This window comes from Taudactylus pleione, unplaced genomic scaffold (assembly GCF_031769625.1).
Source record: "Taudactylus pleione unplaced genomic scaffold, aTauple2 ptg000117l, whole genome shotgun sequence".
NCBI lineage: Eukaryota > Metazoa > Chordata > Amphibia > Anura > Myobatrachidae > Taudactylus > Taudactylus pleione.
In genome coordinates, this window is record NW_028284519.1 from 12,672,408 (window position 1) to 12,688,616 (window position 16,209).

A 16,209-nucleotide genomic window follows, 5' to 3' on the forward strand; every position below is an offset into this window, starting at 1 on the left:
CCCCCCGCAGCCTAACACTAACTCACCCCCAGCAGCCTAACACTAATCTCCCCCCAGCAGCCTAACACTAACTCCCCCCAGCAGCCTAACACTAATCTCCCCCGCAGCCTAACACTAAGTCCTCCACAGAAGCCTAACACTAATCTCCCCCCCAGAAGCCTAACACTAACCTCCCCCCGCAGCCATACCCTAAAACTCCCCAGCAGCCAAATTCTAACCTCAGCCTACAGCCTAACCGTAACCTCCCTCTGCAGCCTAGCCCTAACCTCCCCCCCCCACAGCCTAACCCTATCTTCCTTCTATAATGTAACCCTCACCCTGCCGCCCGTAGCCTAAACCTAATGTCGCCATTCTGACAATATTGACATTTCACATGTCAACGTACTGTGAATATCGACACATTGCCTGTCTACATTTTAACATCATAACATCATCCATGCCAACATTGTGGTTTCAACATTGTCAATGTCAACCTAATGACTACATCCCTGGCACTGCATTACTCCTTTTTAAAAAATGTCTCCTAGATGATAAAGGATGTGTGCAACCCCTTTACATTGTAGTTTTGCCTCATATTTACAAGACAGACAGACAAAATATCCTTCTCTATGTCTCATGCTGTGTTAGTGTCATTTATGCAGAGTCATCAACAGTAATATTCCCTAAATATACGTAGCCTGATTCTGAGTCGGACGCAATGTGATGACATGTGCTAATGTCTGTGGCTGCCAGACTCACTACATTATACTAATGCGAGTATCTGTCCTTCTATGCGGGTCTCCTTGCAGCGTCATGTTTATGCAATGCTGCGCCCACTGTTTTTCCATCCGCAGACGTCATCATTAGTAATGGCAATTGCGCCCACCCCAGAGTGCAAAAGATCCTTTTGAAACAGGCATCTCATCACCATCCGCACGCCACAATCACGGAAGTCGGGCTATGTGCTTACAAGTCGACTATGACACTCCGAGACAGATTGAATTTGTCCATCTGCGTGGTGACCGCCCAGCTGCCTAACAGAAATAGAAACACCCATATAATGGACAGGGAGAAGCGGGCAAACTATCTGCTCTCGTATCCTCCATCATGTTGTCTGTGCATGGTGCAGAGCAGTGTGTGATCTGCTGATAATGCAGTGCAGGGGGTGTGGTGCACACAGCACAGGCCCCAGGGTTCACCGCACACCCTGCACCCATGCTCTGTTGTACTTACTGCTCCATAGTCCCACAGTGGCAGTGCTGCATAAATCTTCGGGAAAATGGCATGGCAGCCATTTTCCCGTACATCTTTGCATGCACAGTAAACTCCAGCATAGCACCAGAGTCTACTCACTTGTGCTGTCAGCTACAGAGTAGGAGGCCTCTACAGATACTTCACTCAGGCCTCCCACATAATACGGCCCTGGCGGGGTGCATTCTCTTCAGAACTTCTATCTGTTGCAGAAGCCCACTATCTTATAAATCATATATTTCATTTTTTTTTACTAAACCAAACTTAATGTCACTTATTTGAAGTAATTTATTTCTAGGTCCACATGACCACCACCTCATGACTACGCAGGAGCTCCAGCTATACTGGAAACAGGTGAAGCATGAAGGGAAACCTGTCAAACTTCTTTTTGAGATACAGTCCACCCGCATTGCTGAGGACTTTCTTTCCAAGTTTGTGGTAAGGCTTTATAATGAAACGATAAGAACTATGGAGCTATTTCACATAACAGCACATGACAAAAGTAATTTTGTTGGATCAGTGCACATGAATGAGGTTATGCATGCAAGTAAGTGCTGTTGTAAAAGCAAGCCAATGGCTGTGTAACAGGCAATGCACAGTCTGCACTTTCCTCCAAAGTTTCCTTGTATGCTCCCGCTTTCCAGCAAGCCTCTATTATATAAAGTAATCCATGCTAACCTTTCCTTTTTCATTCATGATCTATACACGTGTAACACTTAGAAACTCAATCCTTTATTTACTAATCATTTCATTTCTGTACAAATTATATCCAGACTTTTAGGGGTATACTTATTTACTAAAGTGAGAGTTTTAAAAATGCAGATGTTGCCCATGGCAACCAATCAGATTCTAGCTATTATCTTCCAGAAGTTGTTAGTTATTTGTTAAGTAGAATCTTATTGGTTGCTATGGGCAACATCTCCATTTCTAAAAACTCTAGAATAAATGTTTTTTATCTGTCTCTTCAAATACCAGTTAATTTATCTCTACACCATACTTGCCTACTTTTGAAAAAGCATTTCAGGGAGATTGTGAAAGCAACACCTATGAGCACGGCGGTAAAGTGGGCGTGTACTGCTACATCTGAGAGGCGTGTCATAAAATTGATTTACATCCACATGTAAATGAGCCCCAAAGCAGTCAGTAAGATCTATTTGTTGAAGAAAACACACTGATACTTCTCAAAAAATGCATGTAGCCATAGGGATAATTGTGCCTTATAACCAATGCAGGGAAATTATACTAATGATCCCATTTGAATGTATATATCTCTGTTTTTTCTTTTATATAACAGTGTCATAATGGGGGTAAGGTAAAATGAGGGAGATTGCTACACTCTTCAGGGAGACAGGGAGATTGCTGCTATTTCAGGGAGTCTCCCTGACAATGAGGGAGAGTTGGCAAGTATGCTCTACACCTAGGTTGGACCAAGGGCAGAGTGACTAGTGCCACTGCCCAGGGTGCAATGCGAAGGGGAAGTCACGGATGATGCACAGGCGGCACCTGTGTCTGTCTTCTGGGGTGCATTGCGAGGCAGCGGGAAGTAAACTGCTATTGGCCTCGTCTTTAGAGTGTAGGCCAAGGGTGGGGAACCTTTTTTCTGCCGAGGGCCATTTTGATATATATAACATTATTCCCGGGCCCGGTGCAGGCCATGTTCCCTCCATGTGCCATCACACGAGGCGGGGCCACAATCGCCGGTGCTTACAGCAATGCCCGGAGCATCCTGAGGATGCTCCAGGGAGCTGTAAGGGCAGCGGTGTGACTGTCTGAAGCGTCCTAAGGACGCTCCTGGCGGCGCTTCTACAAAGATTCTGGTTGCAGGGTGCTATTCTAGGTACCCTGCTAGCCAGATGAGGCTAGATGAAAAATGCTCAGAGGGCCAGACCAAATGACTCCGCGGGCCTTATACGGCCCCCGGGCCTGAGGTTCCCCATCCCTGGTGTACGCGATATTATGATGGGAGGGGAGCAGCTCAGGGGCGCTGGAATGCCCAGGTACAGGACTGCTTACACTTTGCCTGAATCTTAAAAGTATTTATTTTAGAAACTCATTGTAAATGACTTTATATTTAACCTCGAAACGGATGATGTAATTAGCATAATTTCCATTTCCCAATTGGGGTCTGCAATGCACAACCGTTAGCCAGGGACGTATAGTAACAAACTGGAAATTTGTCAGCCCTGTAGCACATAATCCATCCCTTCCCTTATCTTACCAGGTACCCAGCTCCTCTCGCTGTACACTACTCCACTGCACCTTCCTGCCCAGAGAGGAATTTTCAACATTGTAGTTCTAGAACACCGGCTCATGCAAATAGCCTTCTAGGGATTAAAGTGCCTTGCATTGTCAGTCACACAGCTTCCTGGTGACCGCGGACAGAATGCCACTGTAACAGAGAGAAGATGGGAGGGGGTGCAGGACCTAGAGCAGCATAGATGGTAGCTATACAGGGCCTGGCAGCATGTATACAACGTGCACACAAAATGGGAGCATTCATGGTCGGTTTGCGTTCAACTCTGCATCGGGCCCAATGTATGTCTGTACACAATACAGAGACCCCATTTTACAGTTTAAATTGCAGGACAGATTTACACCTTTTGCCCCCAGAAGCCACTCTGTTCAAGCCTCCTCCTAATACCACCATCACCAGCCCACTATTGCCATAACCTTCTGCTCCTCACTATATTCCATCTACATCACAGAAATGCTCCAGCCCTAAGTGCATGCAGTTACAGATATAGGGCCTGAGTCAGGCACGTATGCGGCCGCATCTGATATTGCATATACATCTTTGTATAATACATAATATGTAATATTAAATAATTATTATACAAAATTAAAAAGTAAACAGAGTGCAGTCACTGGAAATTTACTAAATCTATGTGGCCCTTCCACAAATCCAGCCCTAGCTCTTGTACTTTCTTCAATCAGCCAAGTTAATGAACCAGATTTAGTATAAATGCAGAAGAACCAAGAAACTAACATGTCTGTTCCTTAATATCTGTTCTAGACTATACCTCCTCATCTGGTTATTATTTGTGGTATGCTAACCACTGACAATATCTGATTTTGGGGAATTTCCAAGCCATCACGTACCCTAAAGCTTCTCGCCCATCACAGAACAAGATTAGTAATCCAAATCTTTACACCACCACATAAGACACAGGCAGCCGATAGACCCATCATATACAATATATGGAATTCCCAACCTTATTACCAGTTACCAGTATCCCAGTCCAGGAGAGAACTACTGCATGGGATGCATTCCTTCATTTCACTACTCACGAAGGAGCGGGAGTGCTTTACTCCTCCCTTAAGAAGTAGTTTAGTTCCAAATTATTTTCTGATTATTGCTTCTATGTTCCCACCATCATCGCCAAGGATTTTACAAAAAATAAGAGATATGGTAAGACTTTACCTTTGTTATCTCTATTTCTACAAAGTCCATAGGGATCCACAGGAGACCTTGGGGGTATAGGTTGATGACGCAGTCGTCGGGCACCTCAATAGTTAAATCTGTGCTCCCAGGATGCACCGGACCCCTTTCTTATACCCCGCTCCCAGGCCAAGGCACCTCAGTTACGTAACAAGCCAATGGCCGGAGCAGGAGAAGAGAGAAGAAAGAAATTCTGGAACACACAAGTATCACATTCTCACATTCAGAAGGATATGGAAAAACCAGTGACCAGAACACAGCCCATATGCAGCACAGGTGCAACAGGGTGGGAGTCCTGTGGATCCCTATGGACTTCGTAGAAATAGAGATAACAAAGGTAAGGTCTTACCATATCTCTTATTTTCTACTGCAGGGTCCATAGGGCTCCACAGGAGACCTTGCGGATGTCCCAAAGCAGTCTCCTTAAGGTTGGGGACGCTCCTGTGCAGAAAGGACAATCCGCCACCCGAAGGAAGCATCCGGAGAGGCAAAGGTATCAAATGCATAATACCGTAAAAAGGTACAGACAGAAGACTATGTGGCTGCCTTACACAGCTGCCCACGAAGGACCCACAGACCGAGTAGAATGTGCCTTAACAGAGGACGGAACAGGAAGGCCATCATGAATGTAAGCCTCTGAAATTGCCAAGCAAATCCAGCCTGCCAAAGTCTGCTTATTGGCAGGTCATCCCTTCTTACAGAAACCATAAAGGACAAACTACGAGTCCGACTTCTGAAATGAATTGGTACGGTCAACATAAGTCCTTAGAGCACGTACCACATCCAAGGAGGCCTCACCAGCTGAGAGGTCTGGGAAATTAAAGGCTGGCACTATAATTTCCTCATTAATGTGGAAACTAGATACCACCTTAGTTAGAAAATCTGGGTGAGTCTGAAGCACCGCCCTGTCTGTATGAAAAATCAGAAAGGGAGGGCGACAAGACAGAGCCCCCAAATCTGACACCCTTCTGGCCGAAGCAATGGCCAGAAGAAAAACAGTCTTAGCTGTAAGCCATTATAAATCCACTGAGCCCAGTGGTTCAAATGGCGGTCCTTGGAGAGCCCTAAGGACCACAGCCAAATCCCACAGAGCCACAGGTGGGACAAAGGGAGGCTGGATGTGAAGCACACCTTGCATAAAGGTGTGTACATCAGGAAGAGTAGCAATCCTACGCTGAAACAATACTGACAGGGCAGAAACCTGCACCTTCAGAGAAGCAAGGCGTAGGCCGTGATCTAAGCCTTGCTGTAGGAAAGCCAAAACCCTGGATATTCCAAATACCAGAGATTCGTAACCTCTCGGGTGACACCATTCAAAGAAGGTTTGCCACACTCTGTGATAAATTCTCGCAGAAGCAGGCTTGCAAGCTCTGAGCATGGTGTTAACCAATAAAGCTGGAAAAACCCCTGGACCTTAAGAGAGCAGTCTCAAGAGCCATGCCGTCAAAGACAGATGACTCAGGTCTGGGTAATGGGAAGGACCTTAGGACAACAGGTCCGGACGTTGAGGCAACAACATCAGAGTGTCTATGGAGAGACTCTGAAGATCTGAGTACCAGTGACGTCTGGGCCATGCTGGAGCCACCAGCAGCAGCATGCCTCCTTTGAATTTTCAAATTCCCTGAGGAAGAAGGGAGAATGGAAGGAACAGGTATACAAACTGGAAAGTCCAACTGACCAACAGAGCGTCTACCAGAAGAGCCCCCACGTCTCTTGTCCTTGATCCATACACTGGCAACTTGTGGTTGTGTCTGGATGCCATGAGGTCTATTTCAGGAAGGCCCCACCTGTTCACTAGGAGTTGGAACACTTCTTGGTGAAGAGACCATTCCCCTGGGTGCACATCTTGACGGCTGAGGAAGTCCGCTTCCCAGTTGAGTACTCCCGGAATGAACACCGCCGATATGGCTGGGAGATTGCCCTCCACCCAATTCAGGATGCGAGACACTTCCATTAGTGCTGCCTGACTTCAAGTGCCTCCTTGGCGGTCTATGTAGGCCACTGTGGTGGCGCTGTCTGACTGGACTTGCATGGGTTTTCCATGAAGCATGAGCCTTGCTTGCTGAAGAGCTCTTAGAACCGCCCTGAGTTCCAATATGTTTATTGGAAGAATGGACTCCTCTATTGTCCACCTTCCCTGGAAGAAGTGTGGACCTGTCACTGCACCCCAACTCCAGGGACAGGCGTCCATTGTCAGGAGGAAACTGGCCATACTCCACCATGTTGAATGTAGCCATGGAGCCCAGTAACTGCATTGCCGAGTGAATTGACACCCGGCGACTGTGCAGGCAGCTGCGAATCTGCTACTGCAGGGTGGATATTATGTGCCTGGTTAAGAAAATCCTCTGTTGTTGAGAATCCAACAATGCCCCAAGATGAAGCATCTTCTCGTGAGGGTATCAGAGAGGACTTCTAGTTGATCAACCACCTGTAGCTTTGTAACACTGTGATTGTCAGCTGTAGATGCTGAAGAAGCAATTCTGGGGATCTGGCTAACAACAGCAGGTCATCCAGGAAAGGCAACAGACGGACCCCCTGCAGCCGTAGTTGGGCCGCCATCACCGCCATAAGTTTGGTGAACACCCTGGGTACCGTGGACAGCCCAAACGGCAGGGCCTGAAACTGGAAGTGTTGTTGTAACACTGCAAACCTGAGGTACTTCGGGGGAGCCGAAACTATCAGGACATGGAGGTATGCATCCTGAATGTCCAGAGACACCATAAAATCCCCAGGTTCCATAGCCAGTATAATAGAATGCAGGGTTTCCATCTTGAACCGAGGCACTTGGAGAAACTTGTTCAGGAACTTGAGGTTTAGGATAGACCTGTATGAACCATTTGGTTTTGGAACCAAAAATAGGTTGGAATAATACCCCATTCCCCTCTGGGAAGTAGGTACCAGAGAACTATAACTCCCTCCAGGAGCATAGAATGTATAACTTTCTGAAGTTCCAATGCCTATTCCTGATCCATCTGAAGTCCCATAGGGAAGAATTTATGAGGAGGTCTGCTGCGGAAGTAGAGGGCGTACCCTTGAGATACCACCTCCCTTACCCAAGTGTCTGTGGTGGTGTGACACCAGCACTGGGCAAACTGAAGAAGTCGGCCTCCCCCCTTGGGTCCCCCAAGGAGAGGCCCACCCCGTCAGGCTGAGGGTTTAGCGTCGGGCTTGGCAGCTGGACGTCTGGTACTCCAAGCCTGCTTCTTGGGGTTTGTGACCTTCTTAGTTCCTGATGGTTTTGGATAAGACTGGAACTAAGACTTACACTGAGGATGGAAAGTCCAAAAGGACGTTCCAGATCTCGACGGCACTGGGGCCGAGGGTAAACAGGCAGACTTGGCAGCCGCCAAAGTGTTTACAATTTTGTCAAAATCTGGCCCAAACAAGATCTGGCCATTAAAGGGTAATCTAACTCTTTCTTCGACTCTGCATCAGCTCTCCAAGATTGCATCAAAGAGAGCACCTGGCTGACACCACAGCCAATGAAATGCGAGATGTTAAGAACCTAACATCCAAAGCAGCCTCATTCACATATGTAGCCGAGTCTCTGAGGTAACCTACCAGTTCAATTTGTTCACTGGTAGCTTCCAAAGGCAAGGACGCTTCCAAGGCATTTGCCCAATGTTCCATGGTCCTGGCCACTCAGCATATAGCCATAGCTGGCCTAACGATCACTCCAGAGAGGGAATAAATAGACTTTAGGCACACCTCCACTTTTCTGTCGGTAACATCCTTTAATGATGACATGGACAGCATAGGAAGGGTCGCACTTTTGACAAGGCGCGTAATATGAGAATCCACCTGAGGAGGAGTTTCCCATTTAGAGAAATAATTCTCCTCAAATGGATAAGTGGCCTCCAACCATTTCTGCGGTTGAAAACTCCTGCTTGGAGTTTTCCATGCTTCTTCCAATTGTTCAACCAGCTGATCCGACAGAGGAAAAGCCATCGCTGGCTGCCGGGGTATCCTCATCCCCAATATCCATGGCCATACGGACCGCACAAATGAGGCCATGCACATAAATTTTGGACTTAGGCTCAGCCTCTTTTTGAGGGAGCTCTGAATCAGATAAGTCCTGAATTTCCCCATCTTCAGTCGACATATCACCTTGATAGCAAGTGGACTGAGAAGACAGCACTTCCTTCCTAGCTGGACGCCGGAAAGACACTGTAAAATCTCTGTTAGGTTCTGCACCGTGTTGGAGAGAGTATTAACCCAAACAGGTTCAGGTGACGCCTGGTAGGGGGTAGGTTGTAAAGGCATATTATGAGACTCAACCAGCTGCCGAAGAGTCCCCTGTGAAGCAGATGGCATAGCCACCTGCGGAGCATACCCCAATTGTGGGGACACTGGAGGTGCAGCAAGCCGACCCATCAGGGTAGTTAATGCTTGTGCCAAACAAGCCCAGGGCGGCTCTTGAGAAAAGCTGAGCCCAGCAGGTAATCCTGCATTCCTGGCACACAGGGTACCCAATCCTCCCACAATAATCTCCCCTTCCTTTGGTCATGCAAAACACCTAGTGCAGGACTGTGTGAGGTGGATATCGGCCTGTCCAGAATCACTTCCAGACATAATGAAAGTTTGTGTCACACTACGCAGATCAATAAACTGTATTTGTCACTGCTGGGGCTAGTGAGAATAGAGAGTACAGGGATAATAAAATGGCTGACAGACAGAGTGAAAATCAGTCAGACAGCGCTAGAATCAGACACATACAATGCAAGAATAACACCTGCACTATTTTGCACCTTAATCAACTACTAGACCTAGTCTAGTAGGAACAGTGCTACATACACCGACATACTGGAGGAGAGGTATGTAGAGGGACCCAGGCTCCGCAGCTCCCGCCGAGACCAGCGTCTTATGCTCATAAAATGGCCACCAGAGGACTCATAGGGGGCGTGCCTGAGGGAGGAGAGCTGCCTGCAACCGCCAGACTGCTGTGGAAAGGCACACAGTGCAGTGGGGGAGGGGCCGGCTGTGCCTTACAGGGAACCTCTGGGATGCCACAACATCCGCACGTTGTGCCCCCCTATCCCTGGTGGTCTAGTGGCAGTGCATGCGCCATGCCTGGTGCCACACGCAGCCGATTCCCAGGGGGTCCCTATCCCTGGGAAGTAAAAATGGACTGTGAGGTCAGCGGGCGCCCACCGTGGACGCCCGATGCTTACCTGAATGTCCCCCGTGTAGTCTGGCCACAGACCTGGGCATCTTGGGGTCTTTGCTAGCCAAAACCCCCAGACACCCGCTGCGATCCCTAGATCGATGCCAGCGTCTCAGCACTGGCAGGGTGTCGGAGTGGCAGCATGGGCTTCCGCTGGACAGCCCCTGCTGACCACTCTGCAGAAAAACAATTTTCTGGGGCTGATACACAGCCCCTCTTGAAGTGACCCGATCTCCGGCCGGACACCTACGAAACTGAGGTGCCTTGGCTTTGGGGCGGGGTATAGGAGAGGGGCCCGGTGCATCCTGGGAGCACAGATTTAACTATTGAGGTGCCCGACGACTGCATCATCAACCTATACCCCAAAGGTCTCCTGTGGAGCCCTATGGACCCTGCAGTAGAACCTACTGTAACTTGCCTTATGTCATATAAAAGATCTGCCCTGGAACATTTACATTGAAAATAGAAATGAGCGGTTGGGTTCTACTCGGTTAGGTTCGGATCTGAAAAAAGGTATCTTATTGGCTATCTGGCTCTCACATGTTTCAGATAACCAATAAGATAGATCTGAACTTGCGCTAATTTGGCGAAAAGAACCGAGCAGAACCGAAGCACTCATCTCTAATTAAAAATATTGGTTCTTTCAATGACCTAATATGTGAGAGGTCTATTAAGTGAGAGATCTAGTAAGTGAAGAAGTGCTATAGAAATTTGTTATACTTTTCTCAAAATTAAAGTGAATGTATGAAAAACCCATTGGCAGTTGTATCTTTTTTTTTGTTTGACAGGTACCTAAATGCCTAAACATTTATTTTATACCCCAACAAGTTCACTTGACATCAGTTGTAATGCATTTTAATTCTTACCCTAAATAAATAAAAAATAGAACACTGAAATTTCTGTTGCAAAAAATCAATAGATTTTATACTTATCAAGGCACGGGGACAGGATTATGTCCTAGTGCAGAAAACTAATTTGAATGGTTTTTATTCAGTTTTGTCAACATTTATCAGTACATAAGCTGATATGAAAACAATATCCAATTTGTAAAAAAAAGGAAACAATATTATATTATTAATAAATCAGAGTTTTGCATTCATAACACTATTGTGTATATTCCAGGCCCATTAAGATGTAAAATGTAGATTAGGTATTGGGGAGCCATTGTCCAAAGTTCAGGTGCTACACAAGGGGTTTGGTCTGCCCTCACTCATAGTCCAAAAGGTATATAAGGAGCGTGAACAGACCTCACCAACAGGCTACGATTTATATTAGGGAATGGACGGTCCTCTCCAATAGTCCAACTTGAGGCATGATAATTGTTCCTCCATAGTCCAAGGTGCATAGTAGGGACATGGGGGCCTATTCATCATCGAAGGCCGTATGTTCCAATACCTCTCAGGGCGGCAATAACATTAAAATCATTTAAAAAAATGTATTCTTTGAATTCTTTTAATGAATAACATTTTTTGAATATTTATAGTTTTTCCAATAAATGTTATCCATTTTTGTACTTTTTTATGTTGTATGTTTTTCCATATTAGTGGAACTGAAATCCCAGGCCGAGTATCACTCAGGTGCCCTGTAGATATTTTATTGTTAAATTGTAGTGATCATTGATTATTTTCACTGCGATAAAATAAAAAATAAAAGAATCAGCCTAATTATTCCATAAAATGACATCCTAATAAACCTCCCTTATGATAGGTACACTGCACAGTGAACTTCATCCAGGGGGCACACTGTTATGTCTGCTCCAGGGCAGGGTGCAGTGCAGTGAAAACTACTGGTTTTTCTGCATGCTGCTTGTCCAGTTTTGATTGCTACTGAATTGTGCCCATTACAGCCCAATGGGCAGCTATAGGAGAACTGAACATATCACCATAAGTCCCATCTTAGTGAGTAAAAACCCAAATGCCACATCCACTTGCTAAGCTTTTTAGGGTAATTTGTGGCAAGATAACAATTACTGTATATCAATGGTTGATACCTTAGGGAAAATTTACTAAAAGGCGGTCTTGCACAGTATTCAATTGTTGTTTTTCTAGCACAGCCAGTAATATGACAGTTAGAAGCTGATTGGTTGGTACTTTGGAGTAGATGTATAGTACTATAGTACTAATTAGCTTTGGAGAGAGATATAGTGGAGAGAGATAAAGGGTGGGATGCACTCTCGTCAAAAATGCTGTCAAACCACCAAAAATGCAGTGCGGGTGTGTGACCGCATTTCTGATATGCACCAAGCTTTGGTAAGTAAAGCTTTCCACAGCTTGGACCCAATGGGTAATGCCATCTTTAGCTGTGTGGGCTTTTTTCCACAAAGTGCTGTGAGAGGGATCCAATTGGTTCCCTCCCAGCACCCACGGTGGTGCGAGCAGTGTTCTGCGCATGCGCAGAGGAACTTCTGGGTCATAAACCTGGATGAAGTCTCTCTCTTGTAAAGGACATCTCTTATCGGCAGAGCTGTCCTTGCGATTTTCTTCATGCATGAGTGGTGGGATACATCGCATGCAAAATGTACCCAAAGTACTGACCAATCAGATCCTAGCTGTCATTTTTCAAACACAGCCTGTAAAGTGACAGGAGCTGATTGGTTGGTACTTATATTTCTCCACCTTATTTCTCCAAGATTTGATAAATCTCCCAAAATGAGTTCAATCATTACAGTATGTGTTAATTAATTAAGGAAGCAAATAACATTAATAAATCTCTTATTTGATCAATTTTATTTTATTAATATTTTAGAAGGCAAAACTATTTTTTTATTTCTTTAAGAGAGTAATATTTATTATTTTAAAAGGGCAATATTAATTCATCATTAATTGGGGGCTATAAAAATGTATCTATGACATGAAAACAATTCTTATTTTATATTGTGGGCACCATTTATAGAGTCATACAATAACAATTGTTGCCCCCATCGCAATTAATTTTTTATGGTTTTTATTTTCAAAATTGGAACAGAAAAAGACGATAAATGGTTTTCTCATACTGTCGTAAAATTATTTTTTCCCTTGTCTTCATAGATAACCACTAATGCTTATTTAATTTATTAAAGGTGTTAAACATTTAACTGCAATTTTTACATTCATTGAAAGTAAAGGCTATTATCCAGCCCTTGATGTTTTGAAAAACAAATAATTTAATTCAAGAAAAAACAAATACAACAACAAACATCTTGAAAATATAAAGCCTATTTTATCATTACATGACTTATGGTTAAAAAAGAAAATGGTAATATGTAACATTTTGAAATCTGTTCTGCTGGTTTTTTTTTTCAGTATTATATCCAATTCCTGTAAACTAAACATATTGTAAAAAAAAAAAAAAAAGACTATAGCACAAAACTAAAATCAATCAATCAATTATCCTTTTAGAGTAATAAAGAATATTCCTGCTTTGTTTTTCCCTGTACTAATGTGTATTATTATTATTATTATTATTATTATTAGCAGTAGTAGTAGTATTAGTGGTGGTACTAGTAGTATCAGTAATTTATACACACATTCTGCAGTGCTGGGCAGATAATATTTAGTCATTCACACCAGTCCCTGCCAAGTGGAGCTAGCAATCTATGGGCCTGATTCAGAGCCGGACGCTCTGACCAGAGCGCTCGCTCTGAATCAGGGCCCACCTCCATAAATATGGAGCGTCCTCCTGGACTCTCGTATAGCTGTGGGTCACCACCCACAGCATATACGAGCGTGCAGGATGATGGTCGCGATGGAGTTTTTCAACCGCAAGGCCCGGAGTGATTTTGGCTCTATCAGAGCCAAAATCACTCCCACTGACATCACTAGTGGTGTCAGTGGGGCCGGCTTCTGACGGTAGGCGTTCCCTTGGGAACACCTCCGTCCGGGAGGCATGCCCCCGGCACGCCCACCAAAGGGGGCGTGCTGTCAATCAACATCGACAGCACGCCCCCTTTGATCAGACGCTACGAGCGAAGGAAAGTCCTTCGCTCGTCGTGTCTCGCGCACGACGGAGCTCCCTCCGTCGTGCGCATGCGCAGTGCAGACCATCGACCCACTTGCGAGCGGACAGCCGCTCGCGAGTGGGTCTGAATCAGGCCCTATATTCCTTACCATATGTACGCACAAACACACTAGGGTTCATTTTTTTTGTCAGAAGTCAATTAGCCTACCAGTATATTCTTGGAGTGTGGGATGAAACCAGAGCACTTGGAGGAAACCCATTTATTAATAGCTACTGTAAACTGTAACAATTATATTTCACAGGTGTACCAGGTCATAATCATAAAGACTGGAAGTTTTGATGGAACTAAAGTCCTCATTGAGCGAAGGTACTCTGACTTTGAGAGGTTTCACAGGAACTTATTAGAAGACTTTCAAGAAGAAATGGAAGATTTGTTGTTTCCAAAGAAGGTTCTAATGGGAAACCTCATCCAGGAGATGATTAATAGGAGGATGTTGGCCCTTAAAAATTACCTTGAAGAGTTGTATGCTATACGATGTGTACGAAAATCAAGGAAATTTATTGACTTTTTTATCCAGCCAGAGCTAGAAGATGGATACAGCTGTGTCCGAGGAGGACAGTATTCCAAAGCCATAGAGACATTTCAGAAGGTTGTCTACCTACAAGAAAAACTGGCAGCACACTATCCCAGCATTATGGTACCATCTCTATGTGCCCTGGTTGTGTGTCATAGAGATATGGACCAAATAGAAAAGGCCTATGAAGTTGGACTAAGATCACTGGAACTTCTAGAGAAACATACCGGCCACAAATATTATATCCCATTACTAGACACATTGATTTCTTTGGCTTATAAACAGGGCAAAGATTTTGTTACTTTACAGGAAAAGTTACAGAAAGCTGAAAGAAAGTTGAATAAAGGTTTTGAGCATAATATGCTTACTCTAAAAGAACTTGTAGTACAGGAATATGTTCACAGAGCAAAATGACTTTAAACTGCATTTTTGTTTGCTGAAACTGTTGTGCTGTTTTGAATTTAATATAGTTTAAAAAATACTTTAAAATACATTTTTGGTTGCTGAAATATTTGATTGTTATGTTTAGAAGGGATGTAGTCAGGATCCCAAGGGTCAGAATGCCTATGGTCACAATATCGACAGCTGGATCCCAACGGGCACAATCCCATCAGATTCCGATGCTGAGTATTAGGGCTAGGTTTATGGTTAGGGTTAAGCACTAAAGGGAGGGTTAGGGTTAGGCTGTGGGAGGGGGTGGTTAGTGTTAGGCTGTGGGATGGTATGGTTAGGCTATGAGATGGGATGGTTAGGGTTAGGCTGTAGGAGGGGACGGTTAGGGTTAGGCTGCGGGACGGTATGGTTAGGGTTAGGCTATGGGAGGGGACGGTTAGGGTTAGGCTGTGGAAGGGGACAGTTAGGGTTAGGCTGTAGGAGGGGACAGTTAGGGTTACACTGCGGGAGGGCACGGTTAGGGTTAGGCTATGGGAGAGGATGGTTAGGGTTAGGCTGTGGAAGGGGACGGTTAGGGTTAGGCTGTGGGAGGGGACTGTTAGGGTTAGGCTGTCGGAGGGGATGGTTATGGTTAGGCTGTCGGAGGGGACGGTTAAGGTTAGGCTGTCTGAGGGGACGGTTAGGGTTAGGCTGTGGGAGGGGACGGTTAGGGTTAGGCTGTGGGAGGGGACGGTTAGGGTTAGGCTGTGGGAGGGGATGGTTAGGGTTAGGATGTGGGAGGTGATGGCTAGGGTTAGGCTGTGGGAGTGGACGGTTAGGGTTATGCTGTCTGAGGGGATGGTTAGGGTTAAGCTGTCTGAAGGATGGTTAGGGTTAGGCTGTGGGAGGGGATGGATAGGGTTAGGCTATAGGAGGGAACGGTTAGGGTTAAGCTGCAGGAGGGCACGGTTAGGGTCAGGCTATTGGAGGGATTGGTTAGGGTTAGGCTGTGGAAGGGGACAGTTAGCGTTAGGCTGTGGGAGGGGACGGTTAGTGTTAGGCTGTGGGAGGGGAGGGGACGGTTAGGGTTAGGCTGTGGGATGGGTGGGTTAGGGTTTGGGGATATAATACTTACCAAAATGCATTGGGAATGTCAGTATTCTGATCATTGGCATTGTGACCATCGGGATCCCGTACCCAACCTGTTTAGCTTTTAATATATTCTTACCAAAAATTGTCATCACTTTAGAATTCAATAGGAAATGTTGTAGGTGTATTATAAGGAATAATTAATTCCCAACTGTAATTTATTATGGATATCGCAAGTCTCTTTGGATTCATGCAACCTGTATAAAAACCTTGATATAATCACAGCTGTCTGGTGTCATAAGTGCAGTCCTCACTACACTATTAGTATAACAAACACACAGCACTACTAAGGGCACTGCTGGGGGGACTGGACAGACTACTACTACTAAGGGCACTGCTGGGAA

General features: G+C 45.3%; 1 protein-coding gene across 3 annotated transcripts in view; it reads left to right on the forward strand.

Annotated features, from left to right (window-relative positions):
• SNX20 (sorting nexin 20) overlaps positions 1 to 15,280 on the forward strand; it is a 28,661-nt gene extending 13,381 nt beyond the window's left edge. For all 3 annotated transcript variants that reach the window (XM_088471952.1, XM_088471953.1, XM_088471954.1), the window contains 2 exons: positions 1,529 to 1,668; positions 14,072 to 15,280. In XM_088471952.1, coding sequence (XP_088328078.1) covers positions 1,529 to 1,668; positions 14,072 to 14,758 — 827 coding nt within the window. In that variant the 3' untranslated portion in view covers positions 14,759 to 15,280. The remainder of the gene's footprint in view (positions 1 to 1,528; positions 1,669 to 14,071) is intronic.
• The last annotated feature ends 929 nt before the right edge of the window (positions 15,281 to 16,209 follow it).